Source organism: Nannospalax galili, unplaced genomic scaffold (assembly GCF_000622305.1).
Source record: "Nannospalax galili isolate Female #2095 unplaced genomic scaffold, S.galili_v1.0 scaffold1750, whole genome shotgun sequence".
NCBI classification, from domain to species: Eukaryota; Metazoa; Chordata; class Mammalia; order Rodentia; family Spalacidae; genus Nannospalax; species Nannospalax galili.
This window is the reverse complement of record NW_008329031.1, coordinates 656,287-683,137: the sequence shown is the minus strand read 5'-3', so window position 1 is coordinate 683,137 and position 26,851 is coordinate 656,287. Positions and strand designations below refer to the sequence as shown.

Here is a 26,851-nt window from a genome sequence, read left to right as displayed (position 1 = left end):
TCTGCGGTGGCCCAATTCCAATGTGGATCAGAAGTTTTCAGACTTTCTCCTTAGGTCTGGATCCCTCAAGGAAAGATTTTGGCCTCAGGAATTTGGGTGTTGGACTGGCCTGGGAGATGGGCCCAGGAAAGATGCTGGTCTAGGGCAGCTGGTGGCCATGCCACCCAGAGATGCAAAGGAAGATGTGGGCGGGAAGTCGCCCCAAGGACTCCTGGGGACTGCAGTGAAGAGCTGGGTTGGTCTGGGTGCACAGGATCAGGAAAAGGAAAGGTCAACCTGGGCATCCAGGAAAGAGGCTGGGGCGCGGGGGTCGTGCAGGCCCAGGGAAGTAGAGGGAGGTGATGGTGGGTCTGGGCCCAGAGGGCTCCTGGGGACCCCAGATGGAACTGGGTTGATCTGGATACAAAGGATCAGGAAGCAGTGGTGGTTCCCCAGCTGTTTGGGGTGCAAAGAGAAGGAATGGGACAGGTTCCAGGCTAGGAGGAGAGATGCACTGGGGAGATGGGACGGTGAATGAGGCTGGGGGAGTCGAGGTTGACATCAAGGTACCCAGGAGAGGCCTGTGGGTGGTGCAGGCCCAGGGAAGCAGAGGGAGGTGAGGGCAGGGCCAGGCCCAGAGTGCTCCTGGGGACCCCAGAAGGAACCGAATTAGTCTGGATGCAAAGGATCAGGAAGCAATGGCGGTTTCCCCAGTGCCTCTGGCACCAAGACAAGGAATGGGACAGGATCCAGTGTAAGAGGAAAGATGGGCCGGGCAGATGGGAGGATGAATTAGGCTGGGTGCCTCAAGGCGTGGCCTGAGAGAGGCCTCAAAGCTTAATGTTTTATAAATAATTTTTCACATTACTAATACATGGCAAGAATAGATTTTTCTTTTTTTTTTTTGGAGACAGGTTCTCCCTGTGTCCCCAGCAGGCCACAGCTTACTATGTAGATCAAACTGGCCTTGATCTTACAGAGATCCACCTGCCTCTGCCTCTTGAGTGCTCATATTAATGGTATATACCACACCTGACAGACTTTTCTTATTTTTATATGAAACGTGTTGTGTGTATAAGGTGCTAGGCCCCTTCCAGATTAGATTTACCAAAATTTTGGTTATACTTCTGGCAGTATGGCCTACTTAAATGCAAAGAAGTAACTTCCATGTAAAACAGTTAAGTGCTGTATAATATATAAAGGCATAGTTTCATGAGTTTACCTGTTTTGTCTATAAATTACTGAAAGTAATCTGAGGCAAGGAATGATGAGAGCGGTCACTGCATCAGGATTTATAAGTAGACGTTGACCCTGAGGACACCTACCCATCCCTGGTCTCCTAAGATCTAGCTTTAACCTGTTGTGCATGTTGGCAACGACACATTGCTAAGACCTGAGTAGCAGATGACATGCTCCCATGTGGGGATTGATGTCAGGCTCATGAACTGGACACTTGACTGCCAGACCTTTTTTGTTTTGCTGTTGCTACAGGTGAAGGACTTTCCCCAAGAGAATTCTTAGTCATAAGCTCTGTTTTGCAGATTTGAGGATGTAACTCAATTATTTGTATGACCAAAACCAAGAATGTATTTTAGAATTGTCTCAGGAAAGGAGAACTCCTACATTTCTGGTGGAAACAGTTGTCCAGATCTGGGTCCTTTGCTGAATATGTGGTTTGCAAATACTTTCCCCGATTTTTATTTTGACTTTTCTTTCTCTCTACAATACAAGGTCTTTTAAAAAATACATTTATTTATTTATTTATTCATTTATTTATGTTTATTCATTTATTTATTTTAAGTATATGAGTGTATTGCCTACATGTATGTAAGTGCATCCATGTTACAGTGCTCACAGAGGTCAGAAGAGTGCATTGAATTCCCTGGAACTGGAGTTATGGAAAGTTGTTAGCTGCCATTTGGATGCTTGGGCATTGCACCCAGGTCCTCTGCAAGAGCAGCCTGTGCTCTTAACCACTGAGCCGTCTCTCCAGTTCCCTCAACAAGATCTTTCGTAGAATGAAAGTGCTTCCCCTGTGAGCCACCTGGCAGGCCTAATGATGCTTTCGAATTCATTTCCGTAGGGTGTGTGAGACTTCAGGGTCTCGCTTTCTTTCTTTTTCTATGGTTGTCCATTTGTTTAGTTCTGTTTGTGGGAAAGCCGTTCCTTGACTGAACTGTTTTCACATTTTGGTAAAAAATCATTTGAGTATATCTATATGGCTTTGTTTCTGGGTTCTCCATTCTGTACCATTGTCACACTCTGACCCTCTCCTAGAAACCCAATCTGGATTATTGTGGCCGAGCAGTAAGTCTTGAAGTCAGGTAGACTTGTTCATCTTTTTTCAAAAGTATTTAGTTTTTCTGGTTCTTTGCTTCCTCTGCACAAGTTTTAGGATATTTTCCATATTACAAAAAGTATCTTGCTGAGTTTTTCGTTAAACTGCATATGAACTTGGGGAGAAATGTCATTTTTACTATTTTAAGTTTCTTACAACATGGGAGGTAGATGTGTGTCTCCCTTTTTAAATTTATTCAATGTATATTTTATTGTTTTTGTGTAACCCTCTTTACAGTTTTAAATTGTGCTTATTTATGTGGTACTGGGCTTCAAACCCAGGGCTTCTTGCTTGTGATGAAAGCATCCTACACCTGAACCCCAAACCTGACACCCCACTTTGTCAACTCTGATATCTATCAGTGTCATGTGTACTCTCAGTATATGTTTTGTCCCTCCCTAGAAGTACATCTAAATTATATTTTTACAGATGTACATATGTTGTGAAAATTATTTTAATTTCAGTGTATGTAGCTTATTGCTTATAGAAATCATTTTTGTATGTTTATCCTGTATTTTGTAACGTTTACTGACTTCATGCATTTTTCAATTTGTTTATATATCCCTTAGATTTTTCTACATAAGCAGCCATGTTACCTGCACAGATAGTTCACTTCTTTTCTGATCAGTTTTTTTGTTTGTTTAATTTCCCTCCTGCACTGCCAGAGCTTCTATCATTGTCCTACAGGTGCTGAGAGTGGACATCTTTTCCCCTTTAGGTGTCTTAGAGAGACCACAGCTCCGAGGTAGCAAGGCTCGTGGCTGTGAGCTGCTTTGTCAGGTTGAGGTTCTTCCCTCTGACTCTTTTTCCTGCTTCATTCATTAAAAAATGCTTTAAAAACATTTTATTTATTTATTTATTTATTTACTTATTTGGGGATGGGGACACACATATGTAAGTCAGAGAACAGCTTGTAGGAGTTGATCCTCTCTTTATACCACTTGGGTTCCAAGGTTGAACTTAGGTGTCAGGCTAGGTGGTAAGTGCCTTTACCCTCTAAGCTGTCTCACTCATTTACCTCCCCCTTTTTTTTTCTTTTTTGAATTTTATTATGAATGTATGTGAAATTTTCAAAAGGTGCAGGATTGGATAATTGATTTGTGACTTATGTAGTGTCTATTTATTTGTTACAAATTAATTTTTTTGTTATAAATATTTATATACTGCCTTTAAAGAATTTTGATGTATTTTTTCATACTGTTTAATTCATATTTTGTATGATGCATACTGACTACTCTCTTCTCCCATGCTCTCTTTAATTCCCTCTTAAATCAGATTTTATGTTAAGTAGTAGAATCACAAAAATTTTAATGGCAAAAATAGGTAACAAAGAAGTGGAACATCTAAATGGCCATTAATAATGTTAAGAAGTTAAGTCTATCTATTTATCTAATTTGGACGAATAATAATTCCAAGGTTAAATAAGTTTTCACAAGATATTTTAAAAGGAAATGATCTTCATTTCTGATGTTGTCTGTAAGCTTGTTATCAAAGCTAGCAAGGAGAGTGTCTAAAAACCATCTAGCAGTGGTAACAAGACTAAATTTGGCTTTTTGTAGATACTCAGGACTTAATTAATATAAGAAATGTACCAAAACTATTTTGTTTTTGTCTTTCGAGTCAAGGTCTCCCTGTAGCCCCAGCTGGCCTGGAACTCACTATGTAGAACAAGCTGGCCTCTGCCTCACAGGGATCAGCCTGCCTCTGCCTCCTGAGTGCTAGGATTAAAGGAATGCATGACCATACCTGGCTAAATGTATGCAACATTTTTATACATTAGTAGAGTGATGACTACACCTCATAGGCCCTCACTTTATTGACTTAAGATAGTAAAATCTTGATTAAACCTTCGAGCACCAAGTGTCTGTGTTACATCATGAATACTCAAAATCAGTTTTGAATGGTATATTGTACTGTAGTCTCAGTAAATGGTACAGTCTATTTGATCAAGGGAACTGAAATGGTTTAAGAGATGGCAAAATAGGAGTAAGGTCTTGATGATACTTTGCCATCTTTCCAGTAGAGGAAATAGTGTCCTGAAGTATGGCTGTGGCATTTGGGAAGGTTAAGTGAAAACTAGAACAGAGTGAGGACTGTGGGAAGATGAGAGAATCTGGAGATTGACAGTGGATTACCAAGGTCTTGTCTGCCTTGCTTCTTGCTCCAAAGAGTGGAATTTATAAAGCCAGTGTTAGAGAGCCATCAAGACTTCTGAGCCTTCCGTTGATTTACTTGTTTATGTTTACTGACTTGTCTTTATACATAACATGTATAACTTGTTTGCATGCTTTTGCATATACACCTTACTTGAAGTTAGGTACTTTGATGATTAATCTTGACTTTGCTGACTAAAAATGTGGTAATTTGGGTTCATGACTAGGTCACTTAATGACTTAATGCATTAATTTCCTCTCTGGTATCCCAGACTTCTAAAACTACTCATGGCTAATCTCTTTCCACCAAACTGATCCCAAAGAACTTTCTAAAGAAATGTGTACCAATGGCCTGATTAACGTCATTTGCTCAGCCTTTTGGGGGAGGAGGGAGCAGTGGTGGTGGTGGTGGATGGGAACTAGGGAAATAGAATCAAACATGGGGTCTCACATCTGCTGGGCAGCGTTCTGAAATGTTTGTGATTTAATTGGAGGTTTTGGTTGAGGCGTTTTGGTGTGTTTTTAAGAAAAGTTACTGGTACTGGTGTGAACTTTGGTTGGTTGCCAGGTTTTCTTTTTCTGCTATGTTAAATTGCACTGGTAGTTACAAAACATGTTAGTATAAATTTGTGAAACAGAATTTTAAACCTAAATTACTTTTGTAAGTATACTCTAACAATGCTTTCCTTCTAACTTCCTAAAATCTTTTAATTTTCTTGATTTTTTTTTTTTTTGATTTAAGGTGTGACTGCACAGAAAAGTTACAGAACAAATTTGACTTTTTGCGCTCACAGTTGAATGATATTTCATCGTTTAAGAATATATACAGATATGCCTTTGATTTTGCAAGGGTAGGTGCAGTTTCCATCTTAGATATTTTAAGTTTCTTTTCCATCTTATGGCCATACTTAGGACAGTTGTTTTTGCTTATATTTTAGGATAAAGATCAGAGAAGCCTTGATATTGATACTGCTAAGTCCATGTTAGCTCTTCTGCTTGGGAGGACGTGGCCACTCTTTTCAGTATTTTACCAATACTTGGAGGTATGTATAGGTATTTTTTTAAAGTATTTTAAAAACTGGATTGAAAATACCTTTTGAGGAATAAATGAGCTTTTAATACTGTATTTTAGACAATTTTCATGAGTATTATAAGAATCTACTAAAGTATGTACATAACCGTGTCAGTTAAAACTGACGTGTTTGTGTACAGAAGATTCTTGGGAGCCAGGGTATAACTTGGTGGTAGAATACATGCTTAGCATGTATTATGCTTTGGGTTTGATCCTCTATACCACATTTTAAAAAAATTTTTAAGGTATTTTCATTTCACTTCTTTCCACCTCAGAGAGAGAAGATGTCCAAGAAAAATATTTTAGCATAGACATTTTTTCATGGGAAATTGGTCTTTTATGCTTTTGGCAAGAGAGAATTGATGCTAGCACATGAATCTCAACCTTCTAAACCAGTCCCCAGTCCCACCCCCACCCTCAGGCTTTAGGCCGTTTTTTACAGAAGAACCTATTTTAGTAATAAAACATTTATTTTCTGATTAGACTCATTGAGAAATAGAGTAAAGTTTTAATATTTTATGTCCATACATAGAGTCTGGATATATAATCATGTCCTTAACGATACTGCTGACTAAACACAGCTGAAGGTAGGACAGAAATACTCTTAGAAGTTTTAGAGTACTTCTGGGGTCAGCGACTCTTTAGAACATGCTGTTTCTTTTTGTCCATGTTTTGGTCTAGTTTATATTTAGTTTTGTACTTTTAACTTTAGTTTTGTTGGTATAGTTTTTACCATTTCTTGAAAAGAGATGCTCTTTCCTTTAAAAACAATTTTTCATCAAGCTGGTTTCTTGTTATAGCAAATTTCCCAGAATAATTTTCTTTAAAGCTTTTGTAAATAAATTTTATGCATAGCTAAAACTTTGATGAGCCCAATAAAGTATATATTTTTGATAAACGAGATGTATCTTTTTACTGTTAGTTTTGGGCATAAATTTAGCTAAATAAAAAAATAATACCCATGTCTGTGAGGTGCTAATAACAATTGAATATTTTCAAACCCATTTTATCCCCATGTAGCAGCTGAGGAAAGGGGGGCCAGGGTAGGTTTGGCATTTTCTGTTTGTTTGTTTATTTTGTTTAGCTTTCTGTTTTGGAGGGGGATGTCGCTCCATAACCCAGGCCAGTCTCAAACTCATATAGTCCTCATGTCTGCCCTCAAGTGTTGGGATCACAGTTTGTGACACGATTGGGGAAGCAGCCCTGAATACATGCAGGCAAGCTCTCCCACCGAGCCACAGCCTTGGCTGTGTTCTTGAGTGAATTTCCCAAGTTAAGTGTCCACATTGGGATTTGAACCTGAACTGATAGTGGTTTCTCTACTTCCGTAGATACCCCCTTCAAAATGTAGCTCATACAAAGAAATTTTGTTGTAGAATCAACACAAAGGAACTTACTCAATGTAGGAAAAGATCTATGTTATATTTCTTTGACAGTGACATGAATATATGTAAAAATTCAGTGAGTTTTAGTCTTAGGACCTTTGTTTCAGACACAAAAGAAAGATATGGAAAGAATAGATAACAGATGATTCTCTAGAAAATTGAGTAGTTTAGTAGAGGAAGAAATGTTCTAGAAAAAACAAATAAAAAAATTTATAACTAGATTCACTAAAATCAAGACCCAATAAGTAATGGTTCTGTAGTCCAAATGTTTATATCGTTTTCCACAGCAATCAAAGTATCGTGTTATGAACAAAGATCAGTGGTACAATGTATTAGAATTCAGCAGAACAGTTCATGCCGATCTTAGTAACTACGATGAAGACGGTGCTTGTAAGTATATCATGCATTCCTATAAAAATGAGATTCCTAAAAAGATTAGCATATTCATTTCTGTAGCATTAGTATAAAGGTTTTAGGTATTGTAAGAGTAACTCATTTTAATCAGGATGTGGAAGAAGTCGAGTTTTAGGTTCAGCAATGTTATAAAATCTGTGGTAGTAAATAAAATATTTTTGTTCCTCTGTAACTAAACATTACAGCTAAATTATAATTTCTACACCTAGAAGCCAAAATCCTATTTTCCTCCTTCCTTTGTTGAAGAAGAAAATTTCAGTCATGGGTTTAAAAGTATAAGAGCAAAACAGATAAGCCAAATTAATTCTCTAGACCTATAGATTTTCAGTTTGCACCTCATTTTCGATGTTGTCTAGATAGGTTATATGGAAAGGTGCATTCCTTCATAACGGAAATGTACATGAAAAGATCACACTTGCCTTGACACAGAAGAAACAAGGTACTGAAGAAGAGATAACCCTGTCTCCCTGTGTATTATGTTCTTCCCTAAAGGAAGGCAGAACATTTAATGCTGTTTTGAAGAAATAATAACTTGCAACAGTGAGCTGACAGCACAGGGGTGTGTGTATCTGTGAATGTTGAATCAACATTTAATGTGTATGAGTGTATTGCCTGCATGTACGTGAGTACACCTGTGTTGTGCAATGCCGCGGAGGTCAGAAGAGGGCTTCGGATTCCCCTGGAACTGGAGTTAAGGATGGTTTGTAGCCGCCATGTGGGTGCTGGGAATTGAACCCAAGTCCTCTGCAAAAGCAGTCAGTGCTCTTAACTGCTGGGCCATCTCTCCAGCCCTGAGTCAACATTTAAAACTGAGAGAGTTGATACAAAAATAAATTTGTAAATTTGTTTGATAAATCAGAAAATCTGACAAATTGCACCTATATTTCTTTGTAGGATTCAGAGGTTGGAGCCAAGTAGTGACGTAATGCTGATGGTCCATCCACTATTACAATATTCAGGCTGTTCCTTAGCTGTCATTTATTGTTGGCTTGCCCAGCTGGCTTTTATGTGGTCTGCTAAAGCAAGAGAAAAAAGAGCATCCAGAGGCTTTGTGCATTCAGGAAAATAGGCCAAGCACATTTCTTCATGATCATGCCTTTCTTTACATCTTAACAAAACAAATACTTTTTAACTGTACCTGGCTTCTGATGGCCCATGTTTGTAGCCTCTACACTATAAAAACAGGTTTTCTTGAGAATAATAGATATTAGGCATTTGCTATGTGCTCCTTTGACTGTGTTGTGTTTTTAGAATAAAGTACATGTCCAGTGTGGCCAGTCCCTCTTAACAAGCACTCATGCTTCTTGAGGTAACAAATATTTTCAAAGTATTTGATAATTAAATGCCAGAATGCTGTGGGTGAGGCTAGTGCTGACTCTGCTTCCAGAAAGCCCATGAAAAACACTCCTTGAGAGGGAAAGGACTCTGAATTCCTACTGTGGACAGTCACTTAGGAAAAAGGAAGAGACCCAGAAAGCACCTGGAAGGACTGGTCAGGCAGGCCCTGCCACCTCAGAGCTTGTTGGAGAGATGAGTCCATTGAATTCTAACAAAATCACTTCTTTTCCCCCCGCAGGGCCTGTTCTTCTTGACGAATTTGTTGAATGGCAAAAAGTCCGTCAAACGTCATAGCAACGGCCTGTCGTGACGAAGACGCGGGCTTTCTGGTTCCCACGTGTGCGATTGAACAAGGGCAGAGCACACAGGGTGCATCTTCACTCATGAAAGACTTCTCATAGTACTTTTTCTCCTTTTTTTTAAAGGAAGTTTTCTTGTTATATGTGATGGGCACTGAGCCACACATCTTCTGAGACTGAATATTGAATTGACATTTTTGTTTCAAGTTATGTTTTTAACATTTATTTCAGAACAATAAAGATTCAGATTTGTGACAAAGGCCTTAAAGTGAAGATGTCCCTTGAGTGTCAGAGTGGTATTTATTTTGGTAAATTTGATTTCTTGCACTTTTGAGGTTCTAAATCACTGTAAGTTTATAGAGTAAGGATTTAAGGACTATTTGGCAGTGTAGCCTGCCAATGTTGTGGCTCCTGATATTCATCTTTGCATGATTAGCAAGAATAATCATTAACCTTGACTTCTGGGACAATGATTTTGTGGTAGCAGCTAATAGAATGTTGGATGTGCTCCAGCATTGGGTTTCTATGAGAACTGCAAAGGTTTTTTGCACAAACCTTAGCTAAAGAGTTTAAGGTTGGATAAATTGTGCCCAGCTGTCTTATTGCCTAATCATTTAAGTAGTATTTTCAGTAAGCATAGATGAGCATTACATATAACCTTACTGTGAATTTTAAGTTTTCTATATTTCTATAAGAAGTTCATATTTTCAAGAGAAAGGTTAATAGATTAGTAATTGCAAAGTCAGACATCCTTCTGAAAGGCTTGAGACCAATGTTAGAGGTGTAGTCTCTCTCATTATTATTGTCAGTAATTGCACACTTAGGTTTTTTGTTTTTTTTTTAAGCTGTCATGGTATATAGAGTTTTGTTGAGAGCATTTTGTTTGCCTTAAAAAAACTTTTAGCTGCGGTATTTGTTACACATCGGAGAAGACAGTAGGGGATCTTGAGGGAACGTGGTGTAACTGTGTACCTGAGGAGACCATTTAACTCCCTCCACTCCCCTTGCTTCCCCAGTGACGGTGCCATGGCATATTGGAGATTCTACCCTGGCCCCAGTGAGGCAGTTCACATTGATAGTCACAAACTGGCTGTTTATCACAGCTTTGGGCTCCTAGCAGAAAGGGAACGTCAGCCTTTCCTGATGTCTATAAAAGGCCCACGTTAGAGCAGCATCAGGCTTATTTGTGCATTCCCTTTGAAATCATCCAGTGTTCTAACTGTATGGAAACTTTATTCACACTCAGTCCCACCTTCCTGGTCATGCCTTTCTTTACATTTCAACAAAAATGTAAAGTTACAACCTCAGAAATTTTTGAGTGGGAAGAGGCACATAAGTTGTTTTTCCATCATAAGGAAATTCCTGCTGGGATCTAAAGTAACGGTTGATTTTTTTTTTTTGTTGTTGTTGTTGTTTAATGGTAAATTTGTTTAATGAGTGATTCTTAGTACTGATTACTTAAGGGAGAATATCATTTTGAAGTTTTAAGTTTGCTTTCTGGTTAATGAACAAACAGAAAATGATTGCCAATATTTGACTTACCGTCTTAATAAAATTACTCTGTATAACTTTATAGAGCAGTGAGAAAGAACTTTTGTCCTAAACATAAATTTCTTAAATTATTCCTCTTAGGTATGAGTGAGAATCATTGCATTATTAGAATTTAACATACCAACAGTGTTAATACATCACAGATGAGTGTGTGTAGTACTAGAGATTTAACTTAGGGCCCCATACATGCTAAGCAAGTGCTCCTACCACTGAGCTCTAGATCTTTAAATTCATAATTTTATCTCTCCAAGGTACAACTTCTAAACTTGGAGAATGCTGTCTTTTTTGTTTAACTTCTAAATCAATTTAAGTTGAATCTTATAAATTGCCAATGCATAACCTGAGCTAACAATACTTTGTCACCTTTATTATTTGAATAAAATAAAGAGTACACAAATCTCATAGATGACAAAGTATATAACCATAAACAACAACAGTGTATGTAACCATAATTTCCTTTATTTCTCAAAAAACATCTTAAATGTTTTTTTTTTATCTGAACATGAAATTTAAATTTACTTTCATTCCGTTCTTAAAATCAGGAGTCCAGTCCTACCCTGGTGATGTTACTCTCTTGCTTCATGTACTTCTCTTCCCTTAAAGTTTCAGCATTCACCTACTTTAAAGGCAGATTTACTCAGTTCATCTCTCAGGGTGAGGACTGTGTTTCCTTTCTTAGTTATATTTCAACAACATTCCATTTATTGGGAAACGTGGTCAGAACAGTAATGGAGCCTGCAGTATAAAAGTGTTGTGCTTCTTCTTTTGACTGAAGTGCCTTCCCAGGAATTCTGTCATAAAAATTTCAGTTTTATTGCATTATGTAGAATGAAATGCCCTGTGGTGCTTTGTAATGTGGAGTTGACTAGCTTCTTATAGAATAGTATACAAATATAAAGTAGGGCCAGGCACCACTTTCTTAACTATGGGAGGATGGTGACCTTGTCTCCCACAACCTTCTGGAGTCAGTCATTTTTAGTAAGGTATTGCCAGGGATTTGGGTGCAGTCTGTGGCAAAGAAGATGGTGTCTTGTGTGCCCGTCTGAATCAGTGTTCCATGGGTATCTCTTACAGTCCAAAGATGTCCTTTTTTTTTAAAGACTGCTGATAGAATTCTTGCTATAACACTTTGGGGCGGGGGTTGAGGCAGAGTCTCCTCCTGTATTGTAGGCTGGTTTTAAACTCATTATGTAGCCCAGGCTGGCCTCAAAATCATCTTGTCTCTTCCTCCTGAGTGCCTGGATCACAAGCATGTGCTCCAATACTTGGCCTCACTTAGTAGCTTTTTGACAATATTATTTTTATGTAAAATGAATATATAGGCTTTATTGATTTTTTTTTTCAGTTAGATTACTTTTTAATGGAATGGAAATTTGAGGACATCCCATGAGGGTGTTAGAGTGACCCTGAGAAGTTTATCTCCTAAGTGCAAATGACTTTTCACCTAGCAAACCAAACCTTGGACAGTACTGAGTGCCATCACTTTGGGTGAGTGCGTGGTGGAGCTAGAGCAGCATTTTGGATAGCTAGTGTTCAAGACTCAGTCAGGACACGTAAACTATTTTGCTAATGGACATTTCACTGTGAACTGTTTCTTCAGCAGAACACTCTTTCTCGTAATTGTTAATGGAAAAAATATGAAAGGATTGATTTGAATTTCTATATGCTTTGTTTTTCAGGAATAAGTATTAAGACTGCTTGTTTAAGTGTTTTGTTTTTCTAATATTGTTAGGATAGTAATTTATAATTGAATAAAAATTCTGTCTTTTAAGGCTCCTATAGCCTAAAGTTTTATAATAAAGTTCTCGTGTTTCTCAAATGTCTAAAGCAGCAAATAAGATGGGGCATTTTAATAGGTAATTTAAATGTTTTTTAAAATAAGAGAAAAGGCAAAAAAACAACAAAAACCAAAAAATCCTATTGCTGAAGGAAAAAAAAATTTCTTAAAGAGTTAAAGAGGAATTCTCCCTTCTTGAGGAAGTGTCATTTCTTGTAAGGTACTGGGAAACACCACAAGAGAACATTTCAAAGAGATCATTTTCTCTTCAGGAGGAAGAGAAATAACAGCAAATCTCATTACTTTCCTCTGAAAAGAAGACTAACCTGAATTACCAAATTCTGTGACTCTTTATTTCTTGTGTGGTTTTATTACATGGTACCAATCAGACAAGTTGCTGAAGGATCTGTCTCTTAGTGAATCAGAGGCCCAACAAGCAGTGAAACTTTCATGGTAAGCTTTTCTGGATGGTAGAAAGATGGCTTTCTCCCCTAAACTTTGCGTGCGTTGTCAAGAATGGTTAACTGTTGAGATTGCTAATGAATGTCCCTGGAGCACAGTTTATTTGCTTTTTCCCAAACACACATCTTAGTAACTGGTCATCACCTGCTGTGATGCCTTACAGTCGTCTTCTGTGTTCTGTAAGTGCAGATCATATTTCCTTAACTCCTGCTCCTGATTATGAACATACCTTTTTTACAACTTATCAGATGATTTACTAATGTGTGCTCTGAAGCGTTTAAAACATTTTGTAATGCAATTCAGTTTTACATGGGATTAACAAGTGTTAAATATTCTTTAAAGTATGTGTCCAGTAATTCTCTAGGGTTAAATTTTAACATGAGTGGTGAATCTTGTGTTACAATACCTGTTTTGTTGGATTTTTGTTATGTTTATGTTATAAATTTGTAGTTCAAACTTATTGCAAACCATTTCATTAAAATCTGCTTTGCTTTCTCCAAAATTAAAAAATTTTGAAGCAGTGATTGTTTTTTAACTTCATCAGCTCAAAAGTATTAATGAGCTTTTTCTTACAGTTCGAGCTTAAAATTAAAATAATGAATTCTTAAAAAGCTAATAAGTATACTACATATATATTTTAAATATTATTATTTTTATTTTATGTGTATGAGTGTATTGCCTCCATGCATTTAAGTGTGTTTGTGTCATGCAATGCCCATGGTCAGAAGAGGGCATCAGATCCCCTTGAACTGGAGCTACAGGTAGTTGTTAGCCACCATGTGGGTGCTAGGAACCGAACCAGGGTCCTCTGCAAGAGCAGCCAGTGATCTTAACCACTAAGCCATGTCCCCAGCCCCAAGTAACTGCATGTATAATAACTATATGCAGTTATAGACTTCAAAACAGTAAAGCACTGTGTGTGCATGCATGTGTGTGTAGAATTAAGGATGAACTTATTTTTTATGTAGAAAATAGACGCAGATGAAAGCTCTTCAGTGTACTTTCAAAAGAAATGATGCTTTCATATGATTGCTGCAACCATGAAAGAAAAAAAAATACTTTGAATAGCTTGTCATTTGAAACTTAGTATTACTAATTTACCAGTTATTAAGTAGACTACTAACACTGTTCGATGCAAATGAAATTACTTACGGCAAACTCATAGTTACTTTTATCAACAAATGTAGAAACCTCGCCTGTTTTGGATTTGTATTTCTTAAAACTGCTCTGAGTATTGAAAGTTGAATGAAGTGGTACCTGAGAACCTCAGGGTTTTCCTCGTCTCATACCATCACGTCACTTGTACACAAGTTACTTGACCGCTTGTCACCTTCAGCCTGCGTATGGTGGTGCACGACTTTAATCCCTGCCATCAGGAGGCCTAGGCAGGTGAGTCTTTGTGAGTTCAAGGCTGGCCTGGTCTACGTAGTGAATTCCAGGCAAGCGGGGTGACATAGTGAGACCCTGTCAAAAAAGTAAAAAATAGTCTGTCTTGGTATATGAAACGAATGAAAAGTGATTCAGTAGTTCTTTTTTTTTTTTTTTTAAACCACTGGGGGCAATAGGTCAATGGCAGAGTGTTTGACCAGGATGCATGTGATCCTGGGTTCAATTCCCTGGAGTGGTGGTAAAGTTTTTTTCACCTGGCAAGGTTACCATCCTCTATAAGTAGTATTTCCTTTTTAGTCTGCCATGTGTGTAGCTTTGGCTACCATGGAACTTGCTTAGTGTAGACTAGGCTAGCCTTGAACTCAACAGAGATTGCCTGCCTCTGTCTCCCAAGCGCTGGGACTAAAGTTGTGCACCATTCGCACCTAGCCCTACCATGTTTTTTTTATGACTAGATGATTAATGCAGCCAGTCTCTGCTGTCTGCTGCACATGGGGAAGTGGTTGAGGCCTGAGTATCCCGCAGAGTGCAGAGAGTGCAGTACACGGTTCTGTGCTCTGTGTGGTGTTTTCCTTTTAATTGGTAATAACACAAGTTGACACTATTTGGGGAAAAGTTGAAGGGTGTGGGAGTGTAAGTAGGGAGTTGCTGTTTTAAATTTGTGTTAGTATGTGTGTGTGCACACATGTGCCATGGCACAAGTGTGGAGGTGAGAGGATAGCTTGTGAGAGAATTGGTTCTCTCTTAACATGAGTCTCGGGGATCAAACACAGGTCCTTTGGCTTGGCTGCAAGTACTTTTCCACGCTCTCTTGAGCCTTCTCTCCAGCTAGAGTTGCTATTTTAAATAGACTATATTAAGTGCTGTCTGTAACTGAGACCTGAGGAAGCAAATGAGAACATTAGGTGTTTGCACACAGAGCATTTGAGATGGAAAGGATAGAGTGTGCTCAGACCGTGGCCGGTAGTGTGCTTGGCTTTGACCAACAGGATGAATGTAACTGAAGAATATTTGTGAGCAAGAAGAATATTTGTGAGCATTATAAAGTGAAGTGAGAAATTGGGGTTACTAATTGTGTCTGTCCTATTCACATGAGACATTAGAGTCTTTTTTGAAGATGAAGTCAATAGAAATCAGATCCCAAATACATTTTGATGTGCAGTATATGTTGATGGACAAGGTGAGATGTGAGAAAAAAGTGATTCCAAGGGTTTTGTCCTGAGGGACCCTGTGAATAAAGTAACTAGTTACTGCGATAGGAAGGACTCAAAGGAGCATGTTAGAGGGGGGAAGGCTGAAAGTTCGGTTTGGGGAGTGCTATGGTACACATGCCTGTTCAGTTTCCCAAGGGATGGTGCAGTAAGCATTTGGGCATTTGAACCTGGACCCCAAAGAAATCTGGCTGGAGACAAATATATTTGAAAGTCATAGTATATATACCTATTTTAAAGGAGGACATGGGTGAAACCACATAGAAATAGGTGTAACCAGGTAGTAGAACTGAATTGACAGGATTGGTAAAGTTTTAGAGCCTTTTGTGTGATTTTTCAAGTAGCAGTGTTAGCATTTTCTGCCAAGTATACAACCACCCTGTTTCAGAAGCGCTGAGATTTTTTTTTAAAGCAAGTTTAATAATAGTTACCAAATATATATATAATCAAATTGTAAATTGAAAGATGTATGTCGTTTTAGTCTTATAATGAAGCTTTTTGCTTTGAATAATACAGTTTTGTATTTTAAGAATATATTCTAGTTCTGTTCTGGTAGTTGGGAAATGCCTTCTGATTCAATTTGATCATTTTGGCACTAGGGGGCAGGCTTGCCTGCTTTTAGATTGAGAACAGCTGTAAATGAATTTAAGCAAGCATAATTAAGTCTCAATGTGCTTGTTCCTTAAGTTACAGGCTTATTTATCATCCACTGTGTTTTTCTGTTGCTGTGAAAGGATAATGGTTGATTTTTTTGTATGTCTAAGAGTAGGTTTTGATATTACATGTTATATATCTGCATATGTTAATACCTGATGAGGGGCTGACTAGATACATACAAACAAACTGAATCTGGAACCAGTTGAAAGAAATCATGGGGATGAAAATATTTATTCAGAAAAGGTATCAAGCTTTTAACTATCTGCTGAGCCTTGTGATAAGAGCTGGGGCTACAAAGATGTGTAAAATAAGTCCCATCTAAATAAGCTGTTGTACAGTGTTTTCAGAACTTCACATCTTGTGTCTATTTATTAAATGTATTTTCCCTTCAGTAAGGAAAATCTTGGCCCATTTTTGGTACTGGCAGGTACTCATCATAGTGCCTGGCATTTAGGCTCGTTCATAATGTTCAAATTAGTGAACAAATAGAATCACAATTGTAAAAACCTATCTTCCACCTTCTCCTCTATAGAGAAGCTTTGCTGTGAACATTTCGAAAGGCTATAGAGATTTGGTGCTCTCTTTGCTCCCATGACTTTTACTAATCTTTACCTATGGGACATTCAGTAGAAATAACCTATTGGCAACCACAGAATGGAAGTTCTCCCCTTTTCATACTCCCCAGAATGAAGGGACAGAAGATGTGGCGGCTGAAGGACCCCTATCTGACTTGTATCAGACTGAGAAGTTTGAGGTAAAACAGCTGTGAGTCTGTAATTAGCTTTGTAGACCAGGCTGGCCTTAGACTCACAGAGATCCGCCTGCCTTTGCCTCCCAAGTGCTGGGATCATAGGCATGTGCCACCATGCCCAGCTTATTGTTGTTTTTAAAAACAGATCAGTTTCACTTTACAGGAATTTTTTAAATTATGAAGGAAAGTATTATAAGGTCTTATTGCATCGATTCTCTTAAACAAGTTCTTTAAAAAAAAAGTAGCAAGGCATTTTCAAAGGAATTTTATGTACAAGCGCAATGTTTAAACAGTTAACATGCTCTGGTTGGAGCAGCAAGCTGCCTTGTTTACCTCCATATCAGCTCTGAGACCCCTCAGAGGAGCTGCCAGCTTTCTAACAAGCATACTTTGAAGGCCACTTTTTGCCCATTCGTACCTTGGCATGTCACCTGTGAACAAAATAATAGAAAACTCAGAATTTCTATAGAGAAATTTCTGTTCCATTCTTTATATAGCCGAGAAGTAGCTGGTATTGTTCTGAGAACATACAATGAGAAGTGTTTCCAGTCTCTTTGGTAATAGATATTCTAGAATGATGAGTATGATAATCCTGCCTTAGGTGATGTAGGAACCACCAACAAATATGGAACAATGACTGACTATCCATGGACTAAGACTTGGCTGTGTCCCTTAAGATATATAAAAAGCAGGATCATTTCTAAGCTCTAGTTTTTTTGAGACAAGTTCTCATTCTATAACCTAGGATGGCTTGAATCTCACTGTGTAGCCCAAGTTGCCTTTATACTCACAACAATTCTGCCTCTGCCTCCAGAGTACTGAGATTACAGGTGTGATCCTGTCTCTGCCTCCAGAGTACTGAGATTACAGGTGTGATCCTGTCTCTGCCTCCAGAGTACTGAGATTACAGGTGTGATCCTGTCTCTGCCTCCAGAGTACTGAGATTACAGGTGTGATCCTGTCTCTGCCTCCAGAGTACTGAGATTACAGGTGTGATCCTGTCTCTGCCTCCAGAGTACTGAGATTACAGGTGTGATCCTGTCTCTGCCTCCAGAGTACTGAGATTACAGGTGTGATCCTGTCTCTGCCTCCAGAGTACTGAGATTACAGATGTGATCCTGCCTCTGTCTCCAGAGTACTGGATTACAGGTGTGAATCCACCTCTGCCTCTTGGGTATAGATTAAAGGTGTGATCCTGGCTCTGCCTCCAGAGTACTGAGATTACAGGTGTGATCCCGCCTCTATCTCTTGAGTACTAGATTACAGATGTGATCCTACCTCTACCTCCTGGGTACTGGATTGCAGGTGTGATCCTGCCTCTGTCTCTTGAGTACTAGATTACAGATGTGATCCTACCTCTACCTCCTGGGTATGAGATTACAGGTGTGATCCTGTCTCTGCCTCCAGAGTACTGAGATTACAGGTGTGATCCTGTCTCTGCCTCCAGAGTACTGAGATTACAGATGTGATCCTGCCTCTGTCTCCAGAGTACTGGATTACAGGTGTGAATCCACCTCTGCCTCTTGGGTATAGATTAAAGGTGTGATCCTGGCTCTGCCTCCAGAGTACTGAGATTACAGGTGTGATCCCGCCTCTATCTCTTGAGTACTAGATTACAGATGTGATCCTACCTCTACCTCCTGGGTACTGGATTGCAGGTGTGATCCTGCCTCTGTCTCTTGAGTACTAGATTACAGATGTGATCCTACCTCTACCTCCTGGGTACTGGATTGCAGGTGTGATCCTGCCTCTGTCTCTTGAGTACTAGATTACAGATGTGATCCTACCTCTACCTCCTGGGTACTGGATTGCAGGTGTGATCCTGCCTCTGTCTCTTGAGTACTAGATTACAGATGTGATCCTACCTCTACCTCCTGGGTACTGGATTGCAGGTGTGATCCTGCCTCTGTCTCTTGAGTACTAGATTACAGATGTGATCCTACCTCTACCTCCTGGGTACTGGATTGCAGGTGTGATCCTGCCTCTGTCTCCTGAGTACTGGACTACAGGTGTGATTCTGCCTCTACCTCCCTGAGTACTGAGATTACAGGTGTGATCCTGCTTCTGTCTCCAGAGTACTGAGATTACAGGTGTGATCCTGCCTTTGTCTCCCAAGTACCAGATTACAGTTGCAGTCCACACTGTCCTATACTCTCCTCTTATGAAGATTATGATCCCAAGAGGACACAGCTCTGAATAGGTACTGTGGTGAATAGATACTGTGTTATTCACAGGAGTTTCCTGTTTTGGGGTCCACTGCACGTGTTGAGTAGAGATTTGCATGACTGGCTTCCCTCCTAAGCCACAAGTACTTGAAATGTCATGTTTTCTTGCTCTGCTTGTGCTCATGACTAGTAATTCAGAAGTTTACTTAGTGACTTAAATGAGTGAATGGACAGATGCATGCTTACATAAAATGTTTACTTATCTGTGTGTCCCTCAGACTTTTGAGGATGAAAAGCATGTCTTCAGCTCTTAACATAGTATCTCGACTTGTAGGAGATTGCCAGAAATGTTTGCAGAACCAAATAAAATCTCAGTACATATGCTACCAGAGTACAGTGCCTTCTTAGTAGACAAAAGTCATTTCATGATTGAAGAGAGATCCCACTCAGTGTGTGCTGAGATCTTGACAGTTGAATAATGGGAACAGCAAGCTAGAGGCTGCAGAGGAAGGAGTTCCAAGGCTTCTGTGGGCTGAAATGATCAAAGTGGCTTAGAACAGATGCGACTTAGGGGAGGGGAAGTTTGATGTTTTAAGAACATTTTTTAGAAAACTGGAGAGGAAATAGTTTGGGAAAACCTGAAAGGAAGGCAGAGCATGGTGACAGCCTTGAGCTTAGAACTCACTAGAGTCCTTGTGCATGTTTGTGACCATGTGAGTGAGATTACCTGGGTTCACCTCTTCTGTGAGGTAGAATTAAGACAACAAGTATTCCTAACCCACTTCACTCAAACATGGTATCAGGTATTATGTAGGACTTTGCAGTATACTTTTAATGCATTATTAATATGCACATCCATGATGAATGATACTGACTAATGGAAAGTATGACGCCACTGCAATGCCAGCTCCTACGTCTGCCAGGAAATCTGTTAGTTGAGGGAATACTTGCGGAGCTACCAAATCTCATGATCAGAAGGAGGACATTTTAGAGAACTTGGAAATTCCTGAAACTCTAAAGTTATGTCAGAAGTGAATAAGTCACAGTTTTTCATGCTGACATTATTTCTAAATTGCCACTTTGTTGAAAGAGGCAAACCACAAAATAAACCAATAAAAAATCGTCAGAGGGGGAAATGTCTCCTAAAAGATGGGTGCTTCATTTTGCTTTAGTCCGCTGGCCCCTTACAAGAAATCCAACCTCCCCTCCTCCCCTTTGCTGATAATTTGTTTTAAGTTTGGTTGTCAGTTACATTGACTAGTCGAATGTTATGAAATAATTGGGGGAAAAGTTGATACTCTACCAGTTGAATGAGGGCAAGCTGATTGTTCTTAATCTAGAGAGTGTGACTGATTTTAACTTTGTGAAGAACAGACTTATTGGGACTTTTCTCTGTGTCCAGAGGAGCAGCACCACACCATTCTATCTCTGATGTCTTCTGTAGTCATGGAGCCCCCCACCCCCACCCCATCATCCTGGATCTGGTTTGTAAAAACAAAAGCATCCTTTCCTGCCTGCCCATCCTTGAGCCACAACTAGCCTTTTACATGCTTTTGAGTGTTGATAACACTGTACTGTAATAGCTACTTGTGTGTCTGCTTTCTTTACTAAGCTGTGAGCTCCTTGAGAGCAGGGACTATACGTTTTTAATTTTATTTGTTCTCCAGGGCGCAGAGCTATACTCAGTATAGGGAAAGCACTAATAAATGGAACAAATGAGTAGATGAGAAGGAAAAGATAAAACATTTTGCTCATGTAAGATGTCTAATAATCTTTTCTGTACCATTTTAATGTTAACTACTGTTAAAAATAAAGTATAAATGAATATAATAAATACATATTAACACAATCTATGGTATTTTCACCCCTCAAATGACACAGATTTTAATGAAAGTCCCATTGCTGATGGCACAGGGGATGACAGTTTTTAATGCTCTGCTGAAGGAACTTTGAGTTGCATTACGTTTTCTGTAAGGTATGTAGGGAGAGATGTATTCAAAAGCCTTAGTAAATTTCATAACCATTTACCTAGCTATTACCTTTTACCTAGCCATTCTGCCTACAAATGTATCCTGGATTAAAAAAAAATTAAGTTCATCAGAGATTATTTACTACAACATAGTTTATAGATATAAAACAAAGAGTAGTGATCTAATCACTCAAGTGTAATTTGTTACAGTGCATCCCATACAGTGGATCCCATCTTCTAAAAGTCTGTGCTGTGTTAAGTGAGTGAAAACAATGCTTTAAAACAGCACAAGATGATGGTGTCTGTGTGTAGTCTATGTGTAGGAAATAGAATAAGTAGCCTGTGTGTAGGAAAAAGATTGAAAAGGCTGTACACCAAAATTTAAGAAACAATAACTTCTTGATGATTGAGTTACCAGGATTTTTCCCATTCTTTCTGTAATATGAATATGTAATGTTTCTGTAATATAGTCAAATCAATAAAGGTTATATAAGGAATATATGTTTCTCCTTTGCTTGATTATGCATACTCTTTCAGTGAAAGAGATCCCAAGTGTAGAATAATAATTGTCATCTGGGCTCAGTGTTTGGGAACCTTTCCCAACGTGTTGTAATACTGCTGCCCATGTAGTCACAGCATGCTGGGGAAGCCTCTAAAAGAGTGGCATTGAGTGATCATTCAGGAAAATAGTTGTCGAGAGCCTGCTGTGGTCTAAGGACTTGGATATAGGATATAGTAAGTATCAAATTCTTGAAGGTTAATTCAATTTTGAAGATTAAAAAAAAAACTGTGTGCAAGCCAAGGTGTGGGGATATATGTGCCACAGTGCATGTGTGGAGGTTGCAGGACAACCCAAGGTGGGGGTCACTGCACACCTTCCACTATGTAGGTTCCAGGGATCACACTCAGACCACCAGGCTCAGCAGCAAGTGCCTTTACCCACTGAGCCATCTTACTGGCCCCTTGACGTTTCTTTTTTTTTTTTTAATTGGGAATTTTAAAAAAAAGTCCAGCCTCTTCAGAGATGGGGAAGATGGATCTCAAACAAATTTGCCTAAGATTGAATGGATGGTTAATGGTACATTTCTAGACTTATATTCAGTTTAAGGCTGTATTTCGTTACTACTTGGACCTTTTGTAAACTACTGATTGGTATAACTATAGCTTCTTAAACTTGCAAGAAATCTTGATACTTGTATCTGTTCTATTATGCACTATATTAAGTAGTAGCATTAGTTTGCTTCACTTTGTCTCATAGAATTTGAGGTTAAACATAGCTTCATACTTAAATTTTTTCTATAACCGTCATTAAACAATTTCCTCCTGGGCTGGAGTGGTGGCTCACCAGTTAAGAGCACTTACTGCTCTTACAGAGGACCTTAGTTTGTTTCCCACCATCCATCCATGTGAGGTGGCTCATGGCCACTTGTAGCTCTAGCCCCAAGGGGATCGATGCCTCTGGCCTCTGAAGGCATCTGCACTCATGTGCACATACCCACCCGTGCCTCACGTAATTAAATATTTTAAAGAATTCTTCTTAAAGGTGTTTTTGTTCTATTTTTGACCTCATGTATAAAATTGACCAAAACAATTTAAAACTTTTCCCCTCACTTTCCTTAATCTGTTGCTCTTTACTCTGGGACGGACCATCCAGCTAGCCAGCAGCTCATCCATCCGATACATTTAGATCAGGCACAATGTTTATTATTTGGATTTGTAAGCTGCTGAATGTGAATCCAATATAACGACAGCCTGGCATGTAAACTGTAAGTCATCAGGTGAGCCATTCCCTTCCACATCCCCTCCATCTTGAATTTCTGGCTAACTCTCAGTCATCCTTCAGAATGCCTGACACCAGCATAGAGAGCTTCCTGGGAAAACTGCCCTCACCCACACCTACTCCCCCCACATCCTCTTTGACTCCTCCTTGGCTCCAAACCAGAGGTTTGGTCTTTCATCTTCCTCGTGTTCAGCTCAGTGTGAGGCTCATAATAAGATCTTAAATATTTTTGTTGGTAGGATGAAAAATAGATAAATCTTGCATGTTAAAAAGAAACGATGGTTAGTTGAGAATGAATGCCGCTTCTGTCATTCCTGAAGTCCCAGTCCCCTGGATTGACATAACAATCACCTGCCACAGTTTGGAGACACCAAAACTCAGTAAAGTGCTCTGCTGTCTCCAGCTGCCTGACCTGTTCTTCACTTTTCCTTTAGCCTTATGGTCTGTGCACTGCTTCCAGAGCTGTGCATCCACTTGGGACTCATTTCAGAGCAACTGTGGTATGGTGGGACGCACACCACACAGGGAATTAAAGAGAATTCTAGTCTAGAAGAGGCCTCTGATTTGCAAGGGGACCTGTAGTCACTTCCCTTTCAAAGACTTCAGTTTCTCCCCTGTAAAGTGAAAGTGTTGGATTCAACACTACCCAAGAAACAAGGTGTGGTTGTGCCAAGGCTGTAATCCCAGAACTCTGAAGGCAGAGACAGGAGGATCACGTTCAAGGCTACCTTCAAGCCACAGTGATTTGGGGCCAGCCTGGGCTACATGAGACCCTGTTTTAAACAACAAACCATATCAACAACAAAGTAATCCCTACACTCTCCAGAATTCTCTGAAATTTTACTGTGCTCTCTTAGAATACTGCGGTCTGATCACAGGCCTTCGAAGGACCTAGGAAACTTGTCTTTGAAGTTCAGTACTCAACTTGCTGCATTAGTCACCTTTGTGATCCTCTGACTGCTTCTGGTTCTACTTTGAATATTTTCTGTAGTCTGGTGTCATTGCCACAAAAAGTGTCCCGTTCTGTTTGAAATAGCTGTCACTGCAAGTTTTTCCCAACATGAAGGTCAATGTCAGTGTCTCCATAACTCCCATGAGTCAGTTCTGGTTTTCTATGTTTTTCTGTTCCATATGACAGCCACCCATCTGGAAGCTTCATGACTACCCTACCATAAATCTCTTCTGGCTAAAAAGGCTTCTTTATTCTGGATGTAGCCTGTTGGCATTGTTGTACCTCAGGACCTCTGTCTGTGATGCCTTTACCCCTTCCTCTCTACATTAAATGACTCACTTTCATGCCCGCTTTCCAGCTTTTCTCTTTCCAGTCAAATGAGTTATCCTGTCCGTGCTCAGAAATCTTGCACCGCGCATTGCGCACCTTTTTCTATAGTGATTTCATACTGTGTTTTAAGATTTTGTTTTTTGATTATCTGCGTGCTCTGGATAGAAAAGATTTAAATGGACTAGTCCATGGCCCAGAACATGATAGGCATGAGCAAATAAATGAAAAAGCAAGCTTCTTGCTAGTGTGGAATATGGAGCCTGGCACAAGAAGTGTTTGTTGAAGAATAAGTAAATTCATGGACCGAACATGAATAGTATGAATAGTTTTGAGGGACTTCAGGATTCTCAGAATCCTCTTAAAATATTGACGCTCTAACTGCATAAAGCTGTAGATCTGATACAAGCAGTGCAGAATGTAGGGGCTCTTACACATCCTTGAATTAGCTTTTTTGTTGTGGTGATAGGGCCTGAATAATTCCATTTCTGCCTGTACTCGGTGTACTCTACACGTGGCTCCACGCCTTCTCCACCTAAACACATGCAGCGCTCTGCACAGTCCGTATCCTATAGTGGCCCCAAGCTGTCCCCTCCCAGCCACTTTGGCTCTTCCAGGCATTCTTGGTTTTGTCCCTTACTTTGATGCTTCTTTCTGTCTTTTCTGCTCCTTCATAGAAGATAGACTTCCCTCTTTTGCATTTCAGGATCCTGCAGACACTTGGGAAGCATTCTTCCTTAAGCCATTTAGCTTTCAATAAGACTTGAAGAAAAGTCATGGCTTGGAACCCATTACAGTGGTTTAAAGTGATGTAAGCTTCCTTAAAATAACAGCCATGATTTAATACAGTTTCCTGTGTAGATTATGTGCGGTTGTATAAATGATACAGACTTTGCCTAGAACTACATGGAATGTTATTTCTTCTAAGTTATTACAATGCCCATACCTTTCAGATCCATTTGTACCTACAAGCTTGTGCCTGCAGACACAGGTGATGGTCAGTGCCTGACCTGAGGACACATTGGGGCAGAAATACAGATAATGGGTTTATAGGAGGGGCAGAAAGGCACAGGGAAATGGCACCCACTATTGCTCTAAGTGCTGCCAGTTGTCTAGCCTGTGACTGTGATTGGAACAAGTCATGAGGAAGCCAGGAAAGGGTAAGGGAAAATAAGCAGACCATTCAGACTTCTCATGATTATATGCAGAATGGAAAAACAGCAAAACAGGAAGTGCTTCCCGAGTGTAAGCAAATGCTTACTATGTTACTTTGCTGAAAAACTGTGAGTTCTCCACAGGCCAAGTAGAGAGTAATTAAATGGAAAGAATGACAATCAGGATGAGAAAACCACCAAGGGCCAGATTCCAGCTGCAGCACAGCCTTCCTCTGCCTAACGTGGTTACCCACTTAAAAAATAGAAGCGGTCAAGATAAATCTCAATACCATCTTCAAGTAATTGAGAACTCAGCAGAATCACTCTTTTGTTATTTTGTCTTTTTTTTTTTTTTCCGAGCTGAGGACCGAACCCAAGGCCTTGTGCTTGCTAGGCAAGATTTGGGTTATATCTGATAAAATCTGTTCATATTTTTGTGAGTGTATTCTTGTCTGCATGTGCATGCACATGTGGGCACAGGTGTACATGAATATATGTACAGGTATGTGTGGAGGCCAGGTGACAAGCACGTTCCTCAGGTGTCATCTACTTTGTGTTTCCCTTTGTTTTGTTTTTAGGCAAGGTCTCTCACTGTCCTGGAACTTGTCAAGCAGACTAGGCAGGCTGGCCCATGAACTTCAGGGATCCAACCTCCCCATCACCGGATAAGTACACACCCACATTTAAAAAGTGTGGCTTTTTAAATGTGGGTTCTGGGTATCAAACTGAAGTCCACTGCTTGCAAAGCAAGCACTTTACTGACTGACCAATTCCCCAGTCCTTCCTTACTTTGTACATTTTTTGTGATACTCTTTTTAAAGTACTAATCACATAAGAGTTTAATGAATATTAGTTCCTTTCTTCCCTTTAAATGAGAGGCGCTATAGTTTCCAGAAGACAGTTTTATGTGTTAAATGTGAAAGTAAGACAGAAAATGTATATGAAGAAAACATGAGTTCACACCATTCAGTTGGTCTGAGGGTGAACACTCAACCTTGACTACTTAATAAGGAAGCACAGAGCACAGCATGTTGGAAACTTTAAACTTGAAACTTCAATCTAAGTTTTTTCAGTGATCTCTGTATACTGTTATAGGTTTCTTATTATCAGAACAGGTGAAAAGAATTGGCCCATGAGATGGTCTTATAAATGCATAGGATGCAAGATACAAGGGTCTATTTTGTGGTCATCTGTACACTCAGAACAATGTTCACCCCAACATACTTTTGTTAGAGAAAACAATAATTACTTGCCTAGAAATCAGAAAATTTTATTGAATATATTTACCAATTATACACTTCTTTTTTTTTTTTAAGTTGAGCTTCTCATCTGTAACTGGAGTAATCTGGAATGTGATGTTTTGGGTGGTTTTGCTACCTCATATACTAATGAGCATCAAGGAAACATCTGAAGACAATAGCTCACTGGTTATGAAGGACTGAAGATTTGTGTGCAAGCTCGCCAAGCTGTAGAGCCTAAAATACCTTTTTGTAAACAAAATCTTGCTCAATCCTGCTCAGCCATTTTTCCAGAAATAAGGCTGGGTAAAGGTTTGTTTTGTTTCCTATTTTACTTTCATATAGAACTTAAATATTTGCTCAAATCTCACCTCAAATCATCAGCAAAAACTATAAATTCCTATTGAACGCAGAACCATTTTAGCCATGGTCACCTATTATGCACTTGGAAGGGTACAAGATGGCAAGGAAGCAAAAGATTAATATGTAT

At 39.3% G+C, this 26,851-nt stretch overlaps 1 protein-coding gene across 3 annotated transcripts in view; it reads left to right on the top strand.

Annotated features, from left to right (window-relative positions):
* The window catches only part of Dcun1d5 (defective in cullin neddylation 1 domain containing 5), a 37,055-nt gene extending 24,904 nt beyond the window's left edge, over positions 1-12,151 (top strand). For 2 of the 3 annotated variants that reach the window (XM_008829972.3, XM_029561960.1), the window contains 4 exons: positions 5,213-5,321; positions 5,409-5,513; positions 7,215-7,317; positions 8,918-12,151. In XM_008829972.3, coding sequence (XP_008828194.1) covers positions 5,213-5,321; positions 5,409-5,513; positions 7,215-7,317; positions 8,918-8,973 — 373 coding nt within the window. In that variant the 3' untranslated portion in view covers positions 8,974-12,151. The remainder of the gene's footprint in view (positions 1-5,212; positions 5,322-5,408; positions 5,514-7,214; positions 7,318-8,917) is intronic. The other variant, XM_008829977.3, reaches the window with a different exon arrangement.
* Positions 12,152-26,851: the final 14,700 nt, after the last annotated feature.